This window comes from Pempheris klunzingeri, chromosome 17, assembly GCF_042242105.1.
Source record: "Pempheris klunzingeri isolate RE-2024b chromosome 17, fPemKlu1.hap1, whole genome shotgun sequence".
NCBI lineage: Eukaryota > Metazoa > Chordata > Actinopteri > Acropomatiformes > Pempheridae > Pempheris > Pempheris klunzingeri.
Window position 1 is genome coordinate 6,490,221 of NC_092028.1, and position 20,822 is coordinate 6,511,042.

The 20,822-nt window shown below is 39.2% G+C and overlaps 1 protein-coding gene across 2 annotated transcripts; it reads left to right on the forward strand.

Annotated features, from left to right (window-relative positions):
* The first annotated feature begins 1,669 nt into the window (after positions 1 to 1,669).
* glyr1 (glyoxylate reductase 1 homolog (Arabidopsis)) lies at positions 1,670 to 19,669 on the forward strand. Of its 2 annotated transcripts, XM_070847598.1 has the most exons (16): positions 1,670 to 1,735; positions 3,035 to 3,071; positions 3,167 to 3,246; positions 3,340 to 3,478; positions 4,292 to 4,402; positions 6,549 to 6,632; positions 8,078 to 8,131; positions 8,999 to 9,049; positions 9,229 to 9,302; positions 9,536 to 9,635; positions 11,431 to 11,541; positions 11,646 to 11,747; positions 13,269 to 13,431; positions 14,052 to 14,231; positions 15,215 to 15,339; positions 16,565 to 19,669. In XM_070847598.1, exons 1-16 carry the CDS (start codon positions 1,698 to 1,700, stop codon positions 16,637 to 16,639), a joined length of 1,524 nt encoding a protein of 507 aa, XP_070703699.1. In that variant the 5' UTR covers positions 1,670 to 1,697; the 3' UTR covers positions 16,640 to 19,669. The 2 variants fall into 2 exon arrangements, with proteins under 2 accessions (XP_070703699.1, XP_070703700.1); XM_070847599.1 differs by lacking the exon at positions 6,549 to 6,632.
* The last annotated feature ends 1,153 nt before the right edge of the window (positions 19,670 to 20,822 follow it).

Sequence of the window (20,822 nt, forward strand, 5' to 3'; positions counted from 1 at the left end):
TTCCATGGTATTACTGAGGAATATAACATTTCATTCAGTATACTTCATCCAACATAACACACTAAAGATGTAAATACAGAAGACCACCCAGAGAACAGCTGAACAATGACAATAATAATAATAAGTGAATAACAAATGATAAACTGAAAAATGTGTATATGAAATGTTCAAATTTGCCCTGATACCAGGTCGCCTGTAACAGCTAGTAGTATTAGCCACAGTGGTGCTCTCTTTTGACTTCTTTCCCCCTCTCCGCTGTCAACTGTTAAAAAAAGGCAAACATGCATGTATATATTGTAGTAGTAACAGTTTTGTTTTCAGTTTGCCAAAATCATTTAAATTGCTTATGCTCTCCTCTCTGCCTTTATCGGCTGATGGAGTTTGAACACAGGCTGCTCAGAATTTTCCTCATGAAGACTGAGATGTAATTGTCAGTTCCAGAAAAAAAAGTTGTAAGTGGAACCTGAGGTAAAAGTCCCATATTCTACTAATTTTGAAGTTCATACTGGTATTTGGGGGTCCTAACAGAACAGGTTTACATGGTTTAATGTTCAATTAACATATTTTTCTCATGGCAGACATGACTGCTGCAGCTGTTTTCAGCCTCTTTCTGCACGCCCCATTCTAGAAAAACAGAACAGTTTGCTCTTGCCTTTGACATTTTCATGTTACCAGGAGTTGGCATGTGCAAGGAAAAAACAATGGTAGATTTAGGAGGCTTGTTGTAGCCAAGGACAGTCAGCCTGAGAGATTGGAGGAGGACACGTTCGACAGATGCCTTTACAACATCACATGGGGAGCCAAATCTAAACATAGCGTTTTTACACTTTTAGTGAAAGATGTAGCAGGAGAAGAAGAGAGACAAGAGTCTTTTCTCATATTTTGAGGGTTTCGAGTCACACCAGGGACACGTATTTATGTTGAGAAGAGTGGGTTTTCCATAATATGGGATTTGTAAGATTGTCAAACTACCATTTTCAATGAATTTTGAATAATAAACTTTCACACTCAACTTTTAACAGATCCATGTTAACTTTAATATCTATATATAACTATAATATGCATAAACCTATAACTTTTTAAAGTTAGTTTTTAACTCCTTGACTTATTCATGCAGCGAAGCAAATATTTGTTGTAAAATACTTAGTTACCTTTTTGAGTACCTTACTATCTACTAGCCTGTATTTGGTGTTAAGGCATAAAAGACCACCGACTCAGAGAGATGGTCGTCCTCCTAACAATAGGTGGCAGTAAGTCCTTCTAAAAAGAGCTGAACATGGAGGCACATATGCTACACACAGAAATAGAAATTGGTGTCATTTTAAAGTAAATCTTAGTAAATATTAAGTTCAAATATAATATAAAGCATAAGATTTAAGTATATTAACTATACACGTTCTGGCATGTAGACTTACCACAGCATCTGTTTTTATTTCCATTTAGAGAAGTAATTTCCCTCTTTGATGTTCTTTTGTATACATGAAAAATATATAGCTTGTAATTTGTATGTGCATATGTATATGAGTGTGTGTGTGTGTGTGTGTGTGTGTGTTTGGGGTTGTTAGAAACTATGCAAAGTAATAATAAGCACAGTAGCGGATGTTACATAAAGAGGAAGGGCTTGTCCTCACATGTGATTAGTGGGTGTGTGTTGCCTTTCCCCCTCATTCAGTGCGACGTTTTATTAAACTTGTAAGATGGCGACGGTGCATCTAAGGATCGGGGACCTTGTGTGGTAAGATAACCTTTAAACATCGTCAGACGCCTCCGTTTCAGCTTAATATTCTTGCATTCTTGCTATAGTGTTGTATTAGCCTGTTTGCCGTTACTGTTTCATGTTGGTGTTAGCCAGACGCAGTTAAAGGAAGTGTTGGCGTACTAGCGTTAGTTGATGGTCAACCCAAACAAATTGCTAGCCAAGCTGACTCGGCCAGCAGCCGTCGTTAGCTGCTAGCTAGCGGAACTGTTACAAAAAGGCTTCGACCTAAACGACAGATTTTTCGGGTGTAAACTTGTCTTCGCAGGTCTTAATTCCTGCCCCGGCGTGTTCTTCTGTATCGCTTCGCCATATACGTTTAATTTTCTAATGCTGTAGGAATGTTGTAGTATGGACGAGCTGTGCTAACACCGTAGCATATGTAAGTTTCTGTAGGTGTCTTCGCATCTAACTCGGCTTCCGTGTAAACTGTTGCAGGTCCTAAACTCTCGTTTATTTGTTTTGGTTAACAAATTTCCCTTCGAGCGTCCATGTAGGTTTGGATCATTTAACCCAGATAGGTGGCCTAGTTGTTTAGAGATTAACGTCGAACTGGTCACCTTACTTTTAACGTTACATTTCATCAGGGGCCGATGCCTACTGATATTCTTTATTCTTACGTTGAGTATCCTTTAAGTTGCTCTCTGTATATTTACACTTTTTCCTACATTGTACTGCAACAGCTGGACAATAATTTCCTTTGGGATAAACAAAGAACTATCTCATCTAATGTTGCCTGTAGCGCAAGTTTATGTTTTCACAATGGTATTATCATTAACATAACCAAATGGCATGTTAATGGAGACAAACGAGAGACATTTCGAATATTTGCTCTATTATTTATTTATTTCACATTTGTTGGTGAATAGCCGATTAATCGACAAATTTCTGTAGCAAAAACGTGCAACCATATGTTAGTTGGCTAAAACTGCTTTGAGTATCTGAAGCTCCTTGTTTTTAACCATTTATAGCTGATTTAAAAAAAAAAAGTAAAGCCGACACATGGCTACTGCTAAATCACATTTAACTTAATATGTGACTTTCCCAAAGGTGAGGTACAATAGTTGGTCTGCCTGCTTTCTATGCTTTTGATAACTGGTGCTGTCGACATATTTTCTTGAGTAATAGTAAAAATGTATTGAGGTTCAATACTCAGCCCTAGCAGCAAGTAGTGTCAATCAAACATGAAATCATTAGATTAATGAAAAATGCTGTTATGCTTTTGTGAACTAGCAAGAAAGACATATACCTGGGCTAAATGTAAATGTCTTCTTTCAGGGGGAAGCTTGGTCGTTACCCTCCATGGCCAGGAAAGGTAAGAAAATGTGCCAATGACTAGTTCAAAGCAAAATAAATTTGAACCTTAGTCTGACTAATATTTTGCTAATGACTGCAATATTTACATTTCAGATAGTAAGCCCCCCGAAGGACCTGAAAAAACCCAGGGGCAAAAAATGCCATTTTGTGAAATTCTTTGGAACTGAAGACCAGTAAGTCCTGATGGTGAGGTACCTGTTCTGATAGCCCTCGCATTTTCCTCTTCATCAAATGTGTAAGAGCTGTGTGTCTGTGTTCCTGTCCAGTGCCTGGATCAAAGTAGAACAGCTGAAGCCGTACCACATCCACAAAGAGGAGATGATCAAGATAAATAAAGGAAAGCGCTTTCAGCAGGCAGTAGATGCAGTGGAAGATTTTCTAAAGAAGGCAAAGGGGAAAGAACAGGTGAGGGGGTGAATTATTTTGGTTTTAGTATTGCTGACAGTTTTTATATGCTGAATGCAAGGATTTCAGGGAGTGGGAGGTATTGAAAGGTACACAGACTTTTAGAAAATAAGCAACAGTAGGTTACTGGTTGAAGTATGTTGGGTAAAGTAAAAGAAACCGCATGAACTCAACATGACGCAATGAGTTGTAATGTTATCATAGAATGTGGGATTACAGTTTCTGTTGGGGATATGGAATGTACAGATCTACCAAAACGAGCATTATAAATGTCACACTGACCTAATTAAACTCTTTCCTTCAGACAGGCTGTCATTTGTTGTATACCCTTTTGATCTACTTGAAAGTACTAGAGCTGCCCTCAAAACATTGCTTTGAATTATCGATCAAGAAAAAAATAATTCATAAGATAAGATATTTATTTATTGATCCCTCAGTGGGGAAACTTTGCTGTTCATCATCAAAATGTTCTGTCATTTTACACAGTATTGGCACAGAAAGGTTTACAAAGGGAGTCTTGTAGTAGACAGTACCCACTATAGAACAGACAATATACTGTCCTATAGTGGCTACTGTGAACAAAACTGTATTTTTTTTTTTCTTTTCTTTAAAATATTTTTTGACATTGAATAAAGGTTGCTAAGTAGAACGGTATTGGTAACCGTTTCAATCATACAGCCATATGCTGTTAAGATTTGACTACCAAGGTGCTCCCCAAGTCAATTTTATCCCACAGATGCATTCGGCAAGTAGGAAGAGAACTGTCATCACATGCAAAAAGTAGCACCACATAATAGTCTCTGTTTATAACAGAACTCAGATGGCAAAGGAGACTCAAAAGGAAAGAGAACACCTAACAAGCCACTGAAAATCCTGGAGGAGGATGATGAGGATCTCAGTGCCCTGAAGGACCCCTCTGAGAAGGTCAGTGTGAGAAAACATTCTCATGTCAAGCATTAGTTGAATAAGAATGTATATTATTTAGAAATGCAAAAATGAAACCTAGATTGGAAAAATAGTCAAACAAGAAGATGGAGACCGACTGATTTCCAGACGGTGAACTAAGTTCTGACCACCATGCTCCTGCATCGACATTATCAGCGCTAACTGCCAAATGAGCGCACACCCGGCCAAGGTAGTACGCAATGCAGAGCAGCAGCGATATGGATGGGGTTTTTTTCCTGCATGCCACCAGCAGTATTACATCTTGATACAAGCATGCTGCACGCTTCCTGGCTCACTGATGCTGGTGAGATTTACTCCTTCCGTATCATATTTAGTACCCAGTGACAAGCACTGTTCAAAATGAACTTTTTGACACAAAGTTCTCTAAGTGATGCGGCCAGATTGCAGCCAAAAGCATCCCATCCCCTGAGTCAGATCATGTCAAATGCAGTTTTTGTCATGTTATGGCCAGGCCTGCGTGGCACACCGGTGGTGAACAGGCTGTGAAAATCACAGCCAATTACATTCACGTCCATCATCCCGTGTAAATGAGGCTCTTGACATGAATCTGAAACTGCCAGTGCATCATGGTGGCTAGAGTTTTCCTTAGATGAAGCATATTGTTTCCCGTTATGTTTGGAGTGGCTGATAGTCGTCAAACAAGGAGTGCGTGAGACATTGCTGCATTGTTTGGATGTGCATAAAAACATATGTGGTATTGTGTGTGTCAAACTCTGAGACAGACAAGAGAGGGCAGAAGCAGCGTGCCTGTGAAATACACTAAACATGGTAGATACTCAGCATAATTCTGTATTACATGACTATTTTGGTACAACAATGTGGCGGACAGCCTTGTGAGATTTACTCACATAACGGAAAATCTTCTCTCATTTAGCGCTTGGCAGCGTTTCGGACCCTCGTGAGAAGGTATTTCTCGATACACTCTAGTAACAAAGGGATTTGGTCAGTGCCGTAAATGTATTAAACTTTGGTACCCAGCCCAGAATGGAGCAAAGGAAGGCCTAACCCCAGTTTGGGCCACTGACTGGATTGTGCCCTTGCTTCACTATTGGCATAAAAATTTGTATGCGATATTCGCATAAACCTAAAAAGATAATCTATAATAGTGTCATAGCCACTTCTTCTCTTCTGTTCAACAGCTGATTACTTTATTCCTCTACTATGTGACCTTGCTTAACCATGGAACAGAAACTGTGTTGTGATTTCTACAGGGGGTATTTGCAGCTCTTGAAAAATTTCAAAGCGTTAATTAATTTTCCTCAGAAAAGGACTCGGAGAAGATCTTTACAAACGTACATTTGCCCTTGCCTGCTGTAGGCAGTTAAGTTAGCAATATAACCCTTTTTATATGTGATTGCTGGCAGTTAGGAAACATTGCAGACCTAAACTTAAATTTTTGCAACAGTGTATTGTGCTGCAGGAGGCTGTTCAGTCCTTTTTTATTGTGAAGTTTCAATCAACAAAAGCAGACCTGTAGCAAACATTGTTGCTACTGCTAGCCTCAGTGGCTAGGAAGATGTAAGCCATATCGTCCCTAAAAGTTTTCCATCATGCTTTCATACTTTCACTATTATGATCATGAATTTTAGGTATTAAATTGCACTCTGTGTGGTATTTTAAAGACTTGAGGAAGGTTTAACTTGATGAACCCTGCAGAAACCCTGGAGAAACACAAAGAATAACCTTTTTCCTTACATTTGAGTATTGGTATTGTAATCCAAGTGGTATGTACATCATTGTCAATTTTGTGTAACCAAGCTTTCATTTAGCTCTTTAGTCAAATTCACCTTATTAACAAAGTTTTCACCTCTGTTTTATGACACCAAGTAGGACATGTCAACTTGAAATAACAGGTGGCACTTAATGAGCAGCAGAGGCTGTGGAGCCAATGCTGTCACAATACTGTGTCTGGCATCAACACCATTACTTAAAGAGTTGGCTCACCTAAATTACAATAAACTTATATTCTAGTGGTATCTTTCCATGCAGATGGAATATTGTATTTGGTCCTCAACACATTCTGTGTATATAACAGCAAAACGTCCCCCATTACAGCAGACCTCAACCCTTTTTATTTAGGTGAATATGTGTCTCTCTCCTCAAGGACTTAACTGACTCTGACCCAGAGCCATCCACTATTGAGAGGCCTGGGGCTGGACCTGGCTCAGGATTCAAATGGGAAAGCAGTGTAGGTGAACCCACCCTCCCCCTTCAAATTAAGCTTGCCTTGTCTTGCTGTTCTTCTACTTGACCTTTTAATCTTTGGCTTTAATCACCAACAACTGCAGACTTTTCCCTTCTGACCTGTTTGGTGCTCACTCTTGACTACTGAAACTGTTTTTTTATGGTTTGCTTGTTGAGATGGTCGCCAATTTTGTATGTGGAGGCTCAAGAGAAGGCTGAGGATTGGTTCTGTTGGCCCAGCTACCTCTTTTCTGAAAGTCAACCTGCTCCTCAGGCACAGGGTTGATGACCACTCTCAATATAATGCTCTTTAACTGGTTTGAACACTGTGTGTGTGTGTGTGTGTGTGGGGGGGGGGGGGGGGGGGGGGGGCGGAACTGTTGATCTATATGTCAGTGGAAACATTTTCACTAATGTCAAAAATTGCAATTTTCCTGCTGCAGCTTCACTGCAACTGAAAAACTGCCCAAAAGGCCTAAAAATACATTATTAGTAGTTGTTCTTCATAGAGGAAACTATGCATCCCACTGATTCATAACTCTTTTGAATGTAGTTAGTGTGTCAGTTAATACAAAACAGTAGAGGGCTCACACTGCCAGCTGCTGTTAGCCACAGGAATCTATGCCTGTTCTATATGTAATGGTCATGTTTTGCTGCTTTTAGAAACTGTTTTACTTGCAGGCCAAAATGAAATTGTCAGTTGTGTTTCCACTAACATGAAGAAATTCAGATGGTGACTGGCTTTTTGGGGTAGGTTGAGGTTATAATATTATTAGAGGTGCATGGTACCAGAAGGACACATTCTGCCATTGTGTCACAGATAAATTCCCAAATCTTTGTGATTTGCTAACAGTGTCTCATATGATAACCTTACACTTATTTTATGAATTCTTTTGATACATTGAATAGAATAGAGACAATCCATGAGCTATCTGTAATTGTTACTTCATAGGCTAGTCATCCAATACACTATATAATGCATGTGCATTTGTGTCTATTATAAAACTTTGCTATTGGTAAACCTGTCATTCTTCTGACTCACAAACTGCTATTGCTCTGTATTGATGTGAGTCAGCCAATGCAGATATGATGCAGTTTTGTTTTTTTAAACATGAATGATTGGTGCTGCAGTTGAGCACATGCACGGTTCTCACTGGTTATGGAATTTACGCTATATTGTAGAGGTTTTAGGGAGAATGTGTATCATTTTCAGGAATTTAATTGGCCTTTTGTCACTAATACTCAAAAAAATAATAATTTAGGCCACAAATGGACTCCTTCTCAAATTTCAGAAACTCTAAATCATGGCGTTTTGTAGCGTTAATGATCGGAACCCCGATTTGTCAGCAATGTGTGGTGTAGACTTAAGGGTTTCTGCCCCCTATATTCTGTCAGGTCAGCACATATGCAAAGAAAAGACTGTCCCACTGAACTCTTCTTTTATTGCAGCCTGTGAAGGATGATCCACATTTCCATCACTTCCTACTCAGCCAGTCTGAGAAGGTAAGAGGAAATATGCAGCTCAATAATTTGACAATTGCACTGAATAATCCCCCCCCACCCCCACCCCTTGGTTTGTTATATGGACTTTTATTTTGACAAACCACTAGAAGGAGACTCATAGATGCAACTATGCCTCTCGTTAAGTCTATGGTGACAGTATTGCAACCTTGAAAGCAATGGTTAGGGTGTCCTTTTTACATGGCTGAGAGATCCTCAGCACAATCTACTGCTTACCCGCTGTTGTCTTGCTCTGCACATTGCTGAAGATGAACAATTATCAACACGGGTAGTTTCCCAGTCGGCCTTGCAGGGATACACTGATCCATGGCAGCTCAGCGCCTGGCTATGTCACTACGTTATTTTATTGGTCTGCCTCCTCAAGAATTTAACGCGTGTCTCCAAGGAGGCTTTCGGGAAGTTGCTGAACAGTGCATCCAAAAAAATATATACTGCTGTTTCCTCACACCAAAATATCTTGAAGGATAATACACATATTGGGAATGTAGTACATACTATGTGATTTTAGACACGGTGCAAAATAATCCCATATTGGGGGATTTTTCTTTTCTTTTCCGCTATTTATGGATTTTGAGATTATTGAAGGAGGTGCCAGGTCCTGGTCCCACTCTCTGAAGTTGGCACAAATTAAAAGCTGACAGCCATATGTCACATAGATGAAAGTGATCTACATTAAATGCTGTTTGTCAGAGTAAAGTCATTAAAAAAATTGCTAAAATAGCAGCTACTAAGTAAATGGGTTTTACCATGGATATTGTATATCTGATGTGAACTTGGCATTACTGGGTGAAGTGTATGTGTAGAGTATATTGGTCACCACTTGTCTGGCTTATTCATCTCTATCCACAGCCAGCATCATCAATGGAGCCAATAAGCAAGCGCCTGAAGATCATTGAAGAGGTAAAATATCTTTGAAATTTCAGTAAAATTAACAAGTCAAAATGTTGCATCTGATAACTACATTTTTCAGTACCAAAACTTCAGGAATGAATTTTACTTTAAGTAATGCATAGGAAAGCTGCGTAAGGCTTCACTTTCCCGTCAGTTTGAAATTGATACCGTTTCTATTGATTGTGCAGGACACAGGCTCAACATCTATCCAAGCAGCAGATAGCACAGCGATCAATGGCAGCATCACACCCACCGATAAAAGGTACTCACTCACTGCAGCATTACAGAATATCCTCATCAAACTGAATTGCTAAATTTAAAATGCAGCACAGGCTTAACATTATTACTGCTGATTTTATTACTTTTTATTACCTTTTTAAAGTGTTTCTTTGATTTTAGCTCAGACCACACAGAAATATGAATGCTATTTTTTAATTTCACTGTTTGCTTGCTCATGTTTTGATTTATTTGTTCTTTTGGGATTTTGCCCTTCAGGATAGGGTTCCTGGGTCTGGGGCTGATGGGTAGTGGTATAGTTTCCAACCTATTGAAAATGGGTCATGTTGTCACAGTGTGGAACCGCACAGCAGAAAAGGTACTGTAATGCAACACACAGTCATTGTCGCAATGTTTAATGAATGAGGTCTTATTAACGTCAGTTTGACTGATAATATATTGAATTTGAATCTCCTAATCTGACAGAAGTGCAGTAGATGTTGTAATACAGAACGGGTAAAAGTACAAATTTCTCACGTCTTGTCAAACTCCTGGCCAATAGTCCCAAAATGAGGCATCATCTAGGCCTTTGAAATTTTACATTCAACAACTTTAGAATGGCAGTGTCTCAATTCAGTCCGATTGCTCAATGCATTCATGAGTTAATGCACATTTTTGATATTAACTATTTTGATGAAAAACTGCATAGAGATATCAATGTATTAAAGTGCATTGTGCTTCACCACTAGGGGCATCATAAATGCAAAGAGTAAATATCTAGTCATAAGCTACATCAAATCTTAAAGTAGTTTTATACACCCCAACATAGCATCAGCATATAGTGATGACTGCACTGAATTATTTTAAAGAAAATCTAGTTTTGTTTCTTGACATTTAAACTGCAAACAAGCATCCAAATGCTCGCAAGCTGCTTGAACCTCAATCATTGCCACTTACGGCTATATTTAAGTATTGAAATTTGATATTACAATGTATTGCTGTTTGTTTGTTTGTTCTTTTTCTTTTTTATCTACTTGGGATTTTGGGAACAAGTTGTATCATACACTGTATATCATATGTTATATTTCCAAAAACAACACGCTGATCTTATCAATCAATCTTTCTGACTTGTCATAAAAAAGCGGTAAATGTAATATATACTTATTTAAATAAACTTAAACTGCTGCATTTAGCCATCCCTATTCATCGAGGTAGTGCCTTAAGACGTTTTGGGGAGTTATCGGCGAGTTTCTCTGGTGCCGCCAAAAGGCAAACAGCATCATTAACACCAGTGAACATGGAAGTGCTGGGAAAAACATGGCAGGAGCTAACAATGGGAATAGGTGGAAAAAGACATTCCCATGTAAGTCGCTGCCTCTACAGTGGAGAAGGGGTAGTTATAAACCATAGAGTGAGCACTACACCTCGGCCATTGCCCTTTTCTGCTATCATGATGTGGGACAGAGTTATTGAAGTTCCCCATTGCCATTTTGAACAACACGCCCAACTCAGCACCCGCTGTGAGCACAGCAAGGAGGCCAGTATTTATGTTTGTTTAAATCCACATGCTTGGGTTTTAAATAGGAAGGTGCAGAATGTAATGCCAAGAATCTTTGGCCCTCCGCCATTTTCTGTTTTCCTGCTTTGGTTTTGTTTTTCTTGAATTGGATATGACTCCACTTTACTTATTACAACAATAAAAATGGTAACTTCTTTCTACCTCTGCATAGGTTTTAATAGCTATTCAGCCTGTAAATATGAATTAAGTAATTGCAACTGTGTAACAACAAGTATTCAAACCACAACTGAAATATATTGCATATATTGGGTCCTCTATCAATTGTCAGATTTTCTGACCGATCCCTGGCTCCTCCAAGTCCACATGTCGAAGTATCCTTGAGCAAGACACTGAACCCCAACTAGATCCTGAACCATAGCTTCAGTGTGTGTGTGTGTGTGTGTGAGTGAAAGAATGGTTTCCTCCAACTTATAGTCCTCCTGTATGAATGAGGATGTAATGTAAAAGCTCTTGGAGTAGTCAAAATGACTAGAAAGGTGCTATACAAATACAGACCTTTTTACCAGTGGCAAACCATACAATAATCATGGAACACTCTGTTGGCATGCTGCTGATGATTCATTAGAAAATGACTTCTGCCTGCTGTGTTCCATAGTGTGACCTGTTCATCCAGGAGGGTGCCAGGTTAGGCCGTACTCCTGCAGAAGTGGCTTCCATGTGTGATATCACCTTCTCTTGTGTCTCTGACCCAAAGGCTGCCCGGGATGTGAGTACTATCTCGACTGCAGTAAATTTCTTCAAGGCAAAAGTGTAAATCTCCTGGTTTGTGGGTTAAAAAACAAATGTGTAATTGTGTTTGTTGCTTTGCAGTTGGTGATGGGACCCAGTGGAGTGCTGCAGGGAATCAGGCCAGGAAAATGCTACGTAGAGATGTCCACTGTAGACCCAGAGACCATCACAGAACTCTCACAGGTAACCCCATGCTAAAGTAGCCACAATTCTTAAAGTCTTAACAACCATATCTTAAAATTTGCCATGTTTTCCAATTGATGCTGGTGGTAAATGTAGTTATTGAAGCAACAAACATCTCGGTGCATGCTATATTGGCTGAGAAAGCTGAGTTCTCCTGCTTGTCGAGCCAGAGTGGCAGTGACTGTGTACCAGGATGCTCTGCGTGCAAGCTTCTGGCAGCCAACTGCCAAATTCTTTCTTGACAGATGGCTCAAAAATGACACAGATAACTACTGTCATACAGAGCTACAGGCTCATAATGACTGTGTAATAAGCTAGCAAATGCTGAATAAGCACTCAAACTGTAACAGGCCTTAGTCAACAAGCAGTCGGTGTGCAAAGTTATCAATAGCAAAAAATAGCAGCCAAAATGCATTAACTGTAGCAGAATGTATGGGTGGCTATGTGGGTCGTCAGTGGTTCGATCCTGGAATCCTCTGGACCACATGTCGAGGTGTCCCCAGGCAAGACACTGAACCTCAAATTGCTCCTGAAGCATAGCTTTAGTGTGTGACTGTGCGAGTGTAGTGTTAAAGCACAATGAGTGGTCAAAAAGCCTAGAAAGGTGCTATACAAGTACAGTACAATGTCACATGCTATTACAAATGCACTCCAGCTTAATATAACCATGAACTGCGTGTAACAAACATTAGAATATTTGACTCACATTTTAATGGATGCATACACTAACAGAATTCATCAGATGTCACTGTGGTCGGAGGTAACTTAGTCTCGATCACTGTTGTGTTTGGAGCCACACTCACAAAAATGTTTCAATTTCTGTTTGCATCAGAGGGCAAGTCACCACCAGTCACTGTTTGCTATCAGCGGCTCAGGTACTGGAGGTCCACGCCTGCCATTTCCCCTTGCACAGCCAATGCGGTGGCAGCAGCCTCTGCCTCTTTTTGCTGCTTTTTTTTCAGCTGATCAGCCAAAACATTGCAAGTGGTATCTTTTTTATCAACATCCTTTGCACATGTATTTTAGAATGCCATTTTTGCCATTAGAAACCTACTTAGTTTACAATCCAACAGAAGTGAACAAGAACATTTTGTTTTGGGGCAGCATCTGTATTCCCCCTAGATATGCAGAGGCAGAGACAACTCTTAAGTTGATGCAGTCTGTAGCTCTTCCATGATAGTGCTCATGATTCAGAACTCTAAAACACATTTGCAGCAGGAGAACGCTTTCTCGACCAATATAGCACACACTGAGATAACTGTTTGTCAATTGATTACATTTACTAACAACCCTGATTGGGCATCCAGATAAAGAAATGGAGAAATTTACCGTTAAGTACACAGTAGAACAGCATGCACTACTAAAGTAAACATTGTTTCAAAGCTTTCTAAAAAAGGAACTGTCCTAAACCCAGATGACTGGCATTTCTTCATCTCAATTCTCTACAGTAGTAGCTGTTATAATCATTGGGATAGTGTAAGTATTACTGTATCAAATAGTTATTCCATGTTTGAATGTCAGGTGATCACGTCGCGAGGTGGACGTTTCCTGGAGGCTCCAGTGGCAGGAAGCCAGCAGCTGTCTAATGATGGGATGCTGGTCATCCTGGCTGCTGGTGACAGAACAGTCTACGAGGACTGTAGCAGCTGCTTCCAAGCCATGGGCAAGACCTCCTTCTTCCTGGGTATGCACTCATACAAGTCTGCTCCCAGTTCACTGTGACACATGTTTAGGTTTCACTATAGTTTTAACAAAGATGAACCACTTCTTGGCTATTACTTTGCGTTTAGCAGTTGCCAGGCAACCAGCAGGAAGTCCATAAAGTTGCTTGTCTCCACTAAGAAATAGCCTGGCACATAACAGCCTATATAAACGCCCAGGGTGGTACAGTGGTTAGCACTGTTGCCTCACAGCAAGAAGGTTGCCGGTGTGCGTGAGTGGTTGTCTGTCTCAGTGTATCAGTGTGTGATTGACTGGCGACCAGTCCAGGATGTACTTTGCCTCTCGCCCAATGTCAGGTAGCATTGGCTCCAGCCACCCGGGACCCTGAGGAATAAGCGGTATAGACAATGGATTGAGATTATGTAAACAAGATCTAACATGTTAACATTTATTGGAACGGTTTACAAACTTGTGATAAACTTAGCTACGTGGCTGCTGGCTTCAGTTACATATTCAATGTGCAAATATAACAGTGATGGCAATCTTGTCATCTTACAGTCAACAATAAACAAATGAGCAAATTTCATAAAAACTATTCCATTAAGGTAATGTCTGTGTGTACAAATGCTTATTTGTTTTCAGGTGAGGCGGGGAATGCAGCAAGGATGATGCTCATTCTTAACATGGTGCAGGGCAGCTTCATGGCCACCATTGCAGAGGGGCTAACCCTGGCCCAAGCCACTGGCCAGTCACAGCAGACCTTCTTGGACATCCTGTGCCAGGGCCAGATGGCAAGCACCTTTGTGGACCAGAAATGTCAAAGTAAATCAACACAAATGAAGTTTTAAGCCTTGTGTATACGGATATAACTGAATCTTTCTTACTTGTCGTCTTTTATCAACTGTATTCACTATTGTTATCCGATTTTATTATTAGTCTTTCTCAACGCGTTTCAACTGCCTAACGCTTTGAGCTACAGACACCGCTCCAAAACCAAACTGTCCAGCTCGGCGGTCTCTAGGGTGCTATGACTTTTCACACATCTATCTGTTAAACTCTGTAAACTTTATAAACTTTTCTGTAAAAACTGACTGTTTTGGAGGAATTTTGACATTTTCTTCAACTTCCTCCACTTACAAAGCTTATAACTTCCTCATACTTTCAGCTAGAAACTCCATTACAATTTTAATCAAGTCACAAGATCTGCAGCTGTTTTCACCTCATTGAAACCTTATTTGTATCTTTTACGGTTTGGACGATATCGCAGTTTTAGTTTTATAACCGCTCTCCCTTCTCTCATTTTACAATGTGTGTATATGGCCGAGCTAGAGCGGGTGATGTCACCGATGACGATTTGTTGGTTCAGCTCTATGATCTACTTTTTTGACGAAAATCACAGTTTTAGTTTTATTCCCTCCTTTTTCTCATTTTACATGAGTGTGTATGTGGTGACGTCATCGACGCTTTCTTCAGCGCCGTTACAAACGGGTCAAGACAGAAGCAGCAGGTTATTAAAGACCTGTGAGCCACCAGGTGGCAGCAGAGCTGCCATTCAGCATGTAAAGCAGCAGCAGCGGCGTGGCGGCATTACAGCAGCAGCGAGACAGCAGGGGGCGCATTCACACTGCAATTTCTTCAGGAATTGCAATTTTTCTAGTTAATTTATGTTCTTTCAGTCGAAAATGGTAACGTTTTGAGCTGTCGGCATAGAAAAACTGATCACTTGAACAAACAATTCAAAACTAATTTTAAGAAATTCTTTTTGAATATAGGTTATTATAAGCCTTTCTTCTTACATCTTCCAGATATTTTACAGGGCAACTTTAAGCCAGACTACTATTTGAAACATATTCAGAAGGACCTGAGGCTTGCCATCTCCATGGGTGACATGGCCAACCATCCAACCCCAATGGCTGCAGCTGCCAATGAGGTACAACTGTGTGCTAATTTTCAGGTGTTACTTTCCTTTTTGCTTGTTGTGCACTTGTTCCGTGCACATTTTGTTTTAGAATTTTGTTACTATTTGCTGGAAAGGTTTTATAACAATAGCATTTAATCTTTTTTTCTTCTTTACTGTGATTTGTTGACCAAATAGTTGCCTCTCAGTGCTCATTCAGTTAAAATGAAAGGAGTACATTCCACATGCTGCTACAAACACACAACAAATGTCTCAGTGAACATAATGCCTTATGGTGCTAAATGAGACTACTACTATGAGACTGACTGAGTTCATGTAATGACCATAGACTGTATAGAAGAAGTGGATGTAGCCTCTGGGTATAAAAAGTGAAGCCAACTCTACTGGATGCAAAAATAAGTCAGATTGTATGGAGTCACCTTACTACTTAATTGATTTACGACCTCAGTAAACACTTTCCTAATGAGTTTATGGTGTCAATCACTAGTACGCTCCCATTTAGAGTAAAATACACAATAAAGCAGGGCACACTTAATCATTAGGTGGCATTGGACTGTAACAATGCTTTTACAGAGGGTTGTCTTGTCACTCAAATATTATTTGTCCTACTACAGACCCAAGCTGCAGGGAGCACATCAACCAGAGAAAAGATTGCTCATTGTAGCTTTTACTGAGTTAACTGTCATCTTCTTCATCTGATCTAATCTGCTGTTGGTGCCATTTAACCAGCAGCAGTCAGCTAAAACCAAGAAGGCCCAACCTAAATTTTTTGAACACTGCCCTCTGTTCATAAAAAGAGTGTGGAGAGATGAGGTTTGATAAGAGATTCCTTACCACCAATCCAGGTATTCTCTCAAAGAGGAGCCGAAACTAAACCTTAAACGGTAGGGTTTTGAGAATACAAGTTCTTCATAATATTACATTATCAGCCAGCCTTGAGGAAACTCCGACATACACAGACTTCTCTCCTTCTGACACTTTAGTATGATCATTATCACCACGCAAGGCACTAGTCATCTAGAGGTGTACTTTTTTTTTTTTTACTTTTTTTCTCCACACATTGTGTGTTTTGACTGTGCACAAAATGCTTAGTTTTCTCCACTGAAGCGTTTTTTTCATCCACCTACAGAAATACTGAAACCTTTCTAACAATAAATGAATAGATACTAAAATTACAATAGTAATGAATGTCCTATGCAACTAAAAACCTTTTTGCTCTTTTGTTGTTTCTGTGCAGGTTTATAAGAGGGCTAAGGCACTGGATCAGTCAGACAATGATATTTCTGCAGTCTACAGAGCCTACATTCACTAAAGCAAGGTGTGCTCTGGACCACACAGTCTTTAATCCCTTATTTCTCCCTCATCATGTAAAGAGTGTTTTTTTTATTATTTTAAATTCTAGATTTTTTTTTTTTTTTTCATTTTGCCCCAGCGCCAACCATGTTACCTGCCCACATGTCAGGGGATATGATTCCTTTGTTAGAGGCAACCTTGAGCATTGCACTGACTGTAATGGAGGGGAATATACACTCAAAGAATGCTCCAGAAGAGGTGGTACGACTGTACTGCTGCAGTTTGCTGTTTGGGGTAGTTTGCCAGTTGGCAGTTTCTGACAACCAGAAATGACAGAGGTTATTCAGGGTGTTTGGCAAGGATGTGGGGTCCAGTGCCACTGTGAAGAGCAAGGTGTCCAGCTCAAGCCAGAGGAATTGCTGTCTGGTGTTGTGCGTTCATAAAACTTAAATATTTTTTGGTTCATGTGCAAATAATGAGTTTATTTAATATAGTGTGATCTTGGCTTTTGTTTTAATTGTCCAGAATTCCATGAGAGAAAACACCAAGAACATGCCACTGCATTGCCTTAATATTGTAATCCCTCGAATCTTTCAATATACATGTATTTATTTATGTTTCTTTTGTAGGTCTTGGTGCAGTCTGGCAATGGCTTGTGTCTGTATTTGACAAGATGATTTTTGCTTTTACGCTGTATGATGTTAATGATCTTTCTTGAACAGGTTAAAGACAGCAACAGATTTGTTGAGGCCTTAAAATGCAGTAATAATTGGTGTTTCTCATTTCTCAAGATTTGAGATTACCACGTTCAAAACCCTTCATTCTTGTGTTTGGAAGAGTTGTCATTGACACTGTTTTTCTTTTGTTTTTTTAACATATTTCTTTGAGTGTTGAATTTAGATGAATCCACCTTTTGAATTGCATTTTAACTGGAGGTCATAAATAAGTCCCATTGTCAATCAAAATTTTTTTTTTTGGTAGCTGCACAAGTTGTAGTGGGGTTTTGAAGGACAAGTTTAGACTGTTGTGGGACACAAGTATATTAAAAACCAAACTAATGAAACTGTTTTAAGCAGATTAGTGGTGAAGGTTTCATTTGTTTCAAAGCCCCACAGGCAGCAGCTGATTTTAGTTGGAATGTCACTGACTGTCATTTAACTGTTACGTTAGCATTACCTTAATACACACAACTCATTTCAGCCAACCAGTTTGGGTAAATATGAAAATGTAACAATCAGGGCCCCAAGCTAAATGTTAACATGGATTCTGTTTTATATGTTCTTGCGTTGGCCTCAAACGGGTCAAATAAAGGGAGGGCCAGCAGGTGGTCACATCACAGAGGGGTAATATTGACTGCATAGTAGAGGTCTTCACGAGTCCACTTGGTTCTTAGTGAACGATACCCAAGTAAAATGAATTGGCCAGCAAATTTAACAATAAGTTTAAGCTCATGACAGATTCATCACTTGTCAACATGAGATCATTTAAAAAAAAAAAACTCCTGAAAAAAACATGACATAACTCTGTGTCTCTGTATCATAGTATGTCTATCAGAGAGCACTGAAAGGTTATTTTTGCACTTTAAAATGTTGTGCAAACATATCGTGGTCACAGTGTTTCAGTAAACAAATTTAAGGAATTGCTGAAAAATATAAAGGATTTTGGAGGATGTATATTACCAACTGTTCAAATTCAGTGCCAGTTAGGATCTACTTATGTCCAACTTTTAGTCAGTCCAAGTCTGCTCGGGTCCCGTTCTTTTACTACAAATCTCAGGTCTGTGTATCAGTATGTCTAATACCTGAGTGAATTCGAGACCATGATCAGAAAATTAAATGAAGTACAGGAAAGATCAAATGTATTAATACTCTTTTCCAGTATATTTGCTTGTTTGTTCTAGAACCACCGCATTCTGGATCGGGTCTAATTATATTTGAGTCTATACCAATAGGGTGTCTTTTTAAAATGAATTTATGCAAGTTAGGTTTGGGTAGTTTTTCTATGAATGAATTTTGAACCTATGATGACCACGATAGCCCAATGGATGCCAAAGAAAATGGCATGGTTGTGTATATTCAACCAGAAGTGTACCTGAGAGGGTGGAACGGCTGAGTTCTTATGTCTGCCAGAAATCTGATAGAACTACAAATCAATTCCATTCTAATCTGCCGTTGCCTGTTGGACCACTCTTTATTCCACCACAAAAAAACTACAGTTCAAACACAATGCATGAAGTCATAGTTAAGGCACCTGTGTTACCATACTTACAGATGTTATATGTTAATTTGTGTCAGATTAACAAATGATGACAACAGTTTCATGGGGCAAGATAGATTGGGTGTTATTTTAGCACTATAATCAAACCCAAATTCTGTCTGTAAGCAAGTGATGGGTGAATCATGATCTCAAATCTCTATCTATGCTAATCTTTTCTTTTCCTTCAAGAATAAAATCACAAATTGTAATTGCTTTTTGAACACCATGAGGTAAACACCGCATGGCGTTTTATTCCTTCAAGGATCACATTCTGTTTTCATTTTAATGATTCTTATTAGTTTATACTGTAAATGAACAAGTTTCTCAAAAAAAACAATTTTGTTGCATGTTAAATATCCAATGTCCCATTTGGAAAAATAAATTGCCATACAAATTATGTTTGAAGTTTTTAATTTTGGTTCCCCTTAGACACACTCTAGTGTAAAGAACTGTTTTTAGAAGACAAATGTAAATAGCACATTACATTGAATAGGGTTTCTTTTTATATCGACAATACCCGGGATTAATGAAAACTACTACTTTTGGTTTTGACTCTACAGAGCGACTGTCTTAACATCTTTGTGTCCTAATACTGTAGATTGATCAGTTGTTCAAGTGTTAATGGTTTATTATTATGTGGCTTATATAATCTGGCTTATCGCATTGAAATGACAATGGCTTGGATTCCGTCAATGGAAGGAGGGTGTAACTTGTTTTGGAGGATATTTATGATTTTGTGTACATGTGGAAATATCAAGACTTTTGTGCTGTTTAATAAATCCTCTACTGATTACAGACATGTTTATGCATGTTTAATCACTGATGAAATGTTATTTTGTTCTGTTGATATTATTTGAACGAATTTGATCGCCAATATTTGGCCTCCCAAAAGCAGCAATGTGTTTGTCCATCTCAGCACTTACTGACCTCTCTTCCACATCTGTGGATCTCTGTCCCAAGCTCCCTGGCTCCTAATAAACAAGTCAGACACATAGTTTCGTTTTTTATAAAAGGCTTTGAATTTTCTAAAATGGCTGGTCACATGTTTTATCAAAAATTACTCAAACAACAAATCATGGTGCAGCAGGATGGTGTGTGGGGGATTGAATCAAAGAAACTGTTTTCCTGCTAATAAAAATGGCATGTTCCATATCACCCAGTGCAACAAAATGGCTCATTAATGTGTTCCTTGACAAAACTGGAGCTCTATGGCACAGAGAAAGAAGATATACCAGGCTGAACACACGCAACACTTGATTTGTTCACCATAGGAAAAATGAATATCACTATCTTTATCCTTTTGAAGTGTAACAAGTGTGAGCATATGTAAATACACAGGTACATTATGATGTATTTGGTGTAGAAATGCAGAGTTTGGAGGATCCAGGCCCTGAAGTGGGATCAAGCCTGTATTTTTCATAATCCATTTTAGAGGTGAGGCCTTCTCGCATGAAGGTATGCTGACTTAAGAGACCATAAATAGAGCTACTCACTGTGCATTCAGTCCACCAATTTCATCTGTTGTCGACACATCTCAGCTTTGGAGGGGCATAACACTGTTTTCATACACAAAGATCAGATTACTTGTGACATGATATGCAACACAAGTCTGTGAAAACCGTTTTACAATGTTTTCTATAACCGTGGAGGATTCTTGTGAAGTGTGAGAAACTCTGGGTTTTCTCACATTGGGCACGAGATCCCACCTTTATAACCTGTCATAAGATGACGGGTGTAGGCCTCCTAGGAAGTGAGGTCAGTGGGTTAGTGAGGTATGTTAAGCCTAAAGTCAGCATTCTCCGTATCCCCAAGGTGGCTCTTCTTCAACCTTACAAGATCACCATGGTATATTAAACCGCAAATTTAATGTGGTCCGCAGCAGATTATGTTCAGAGTTTGTACTTGAATCAGTTGCATACAAATAAAATAAATACTGACAAAATCTG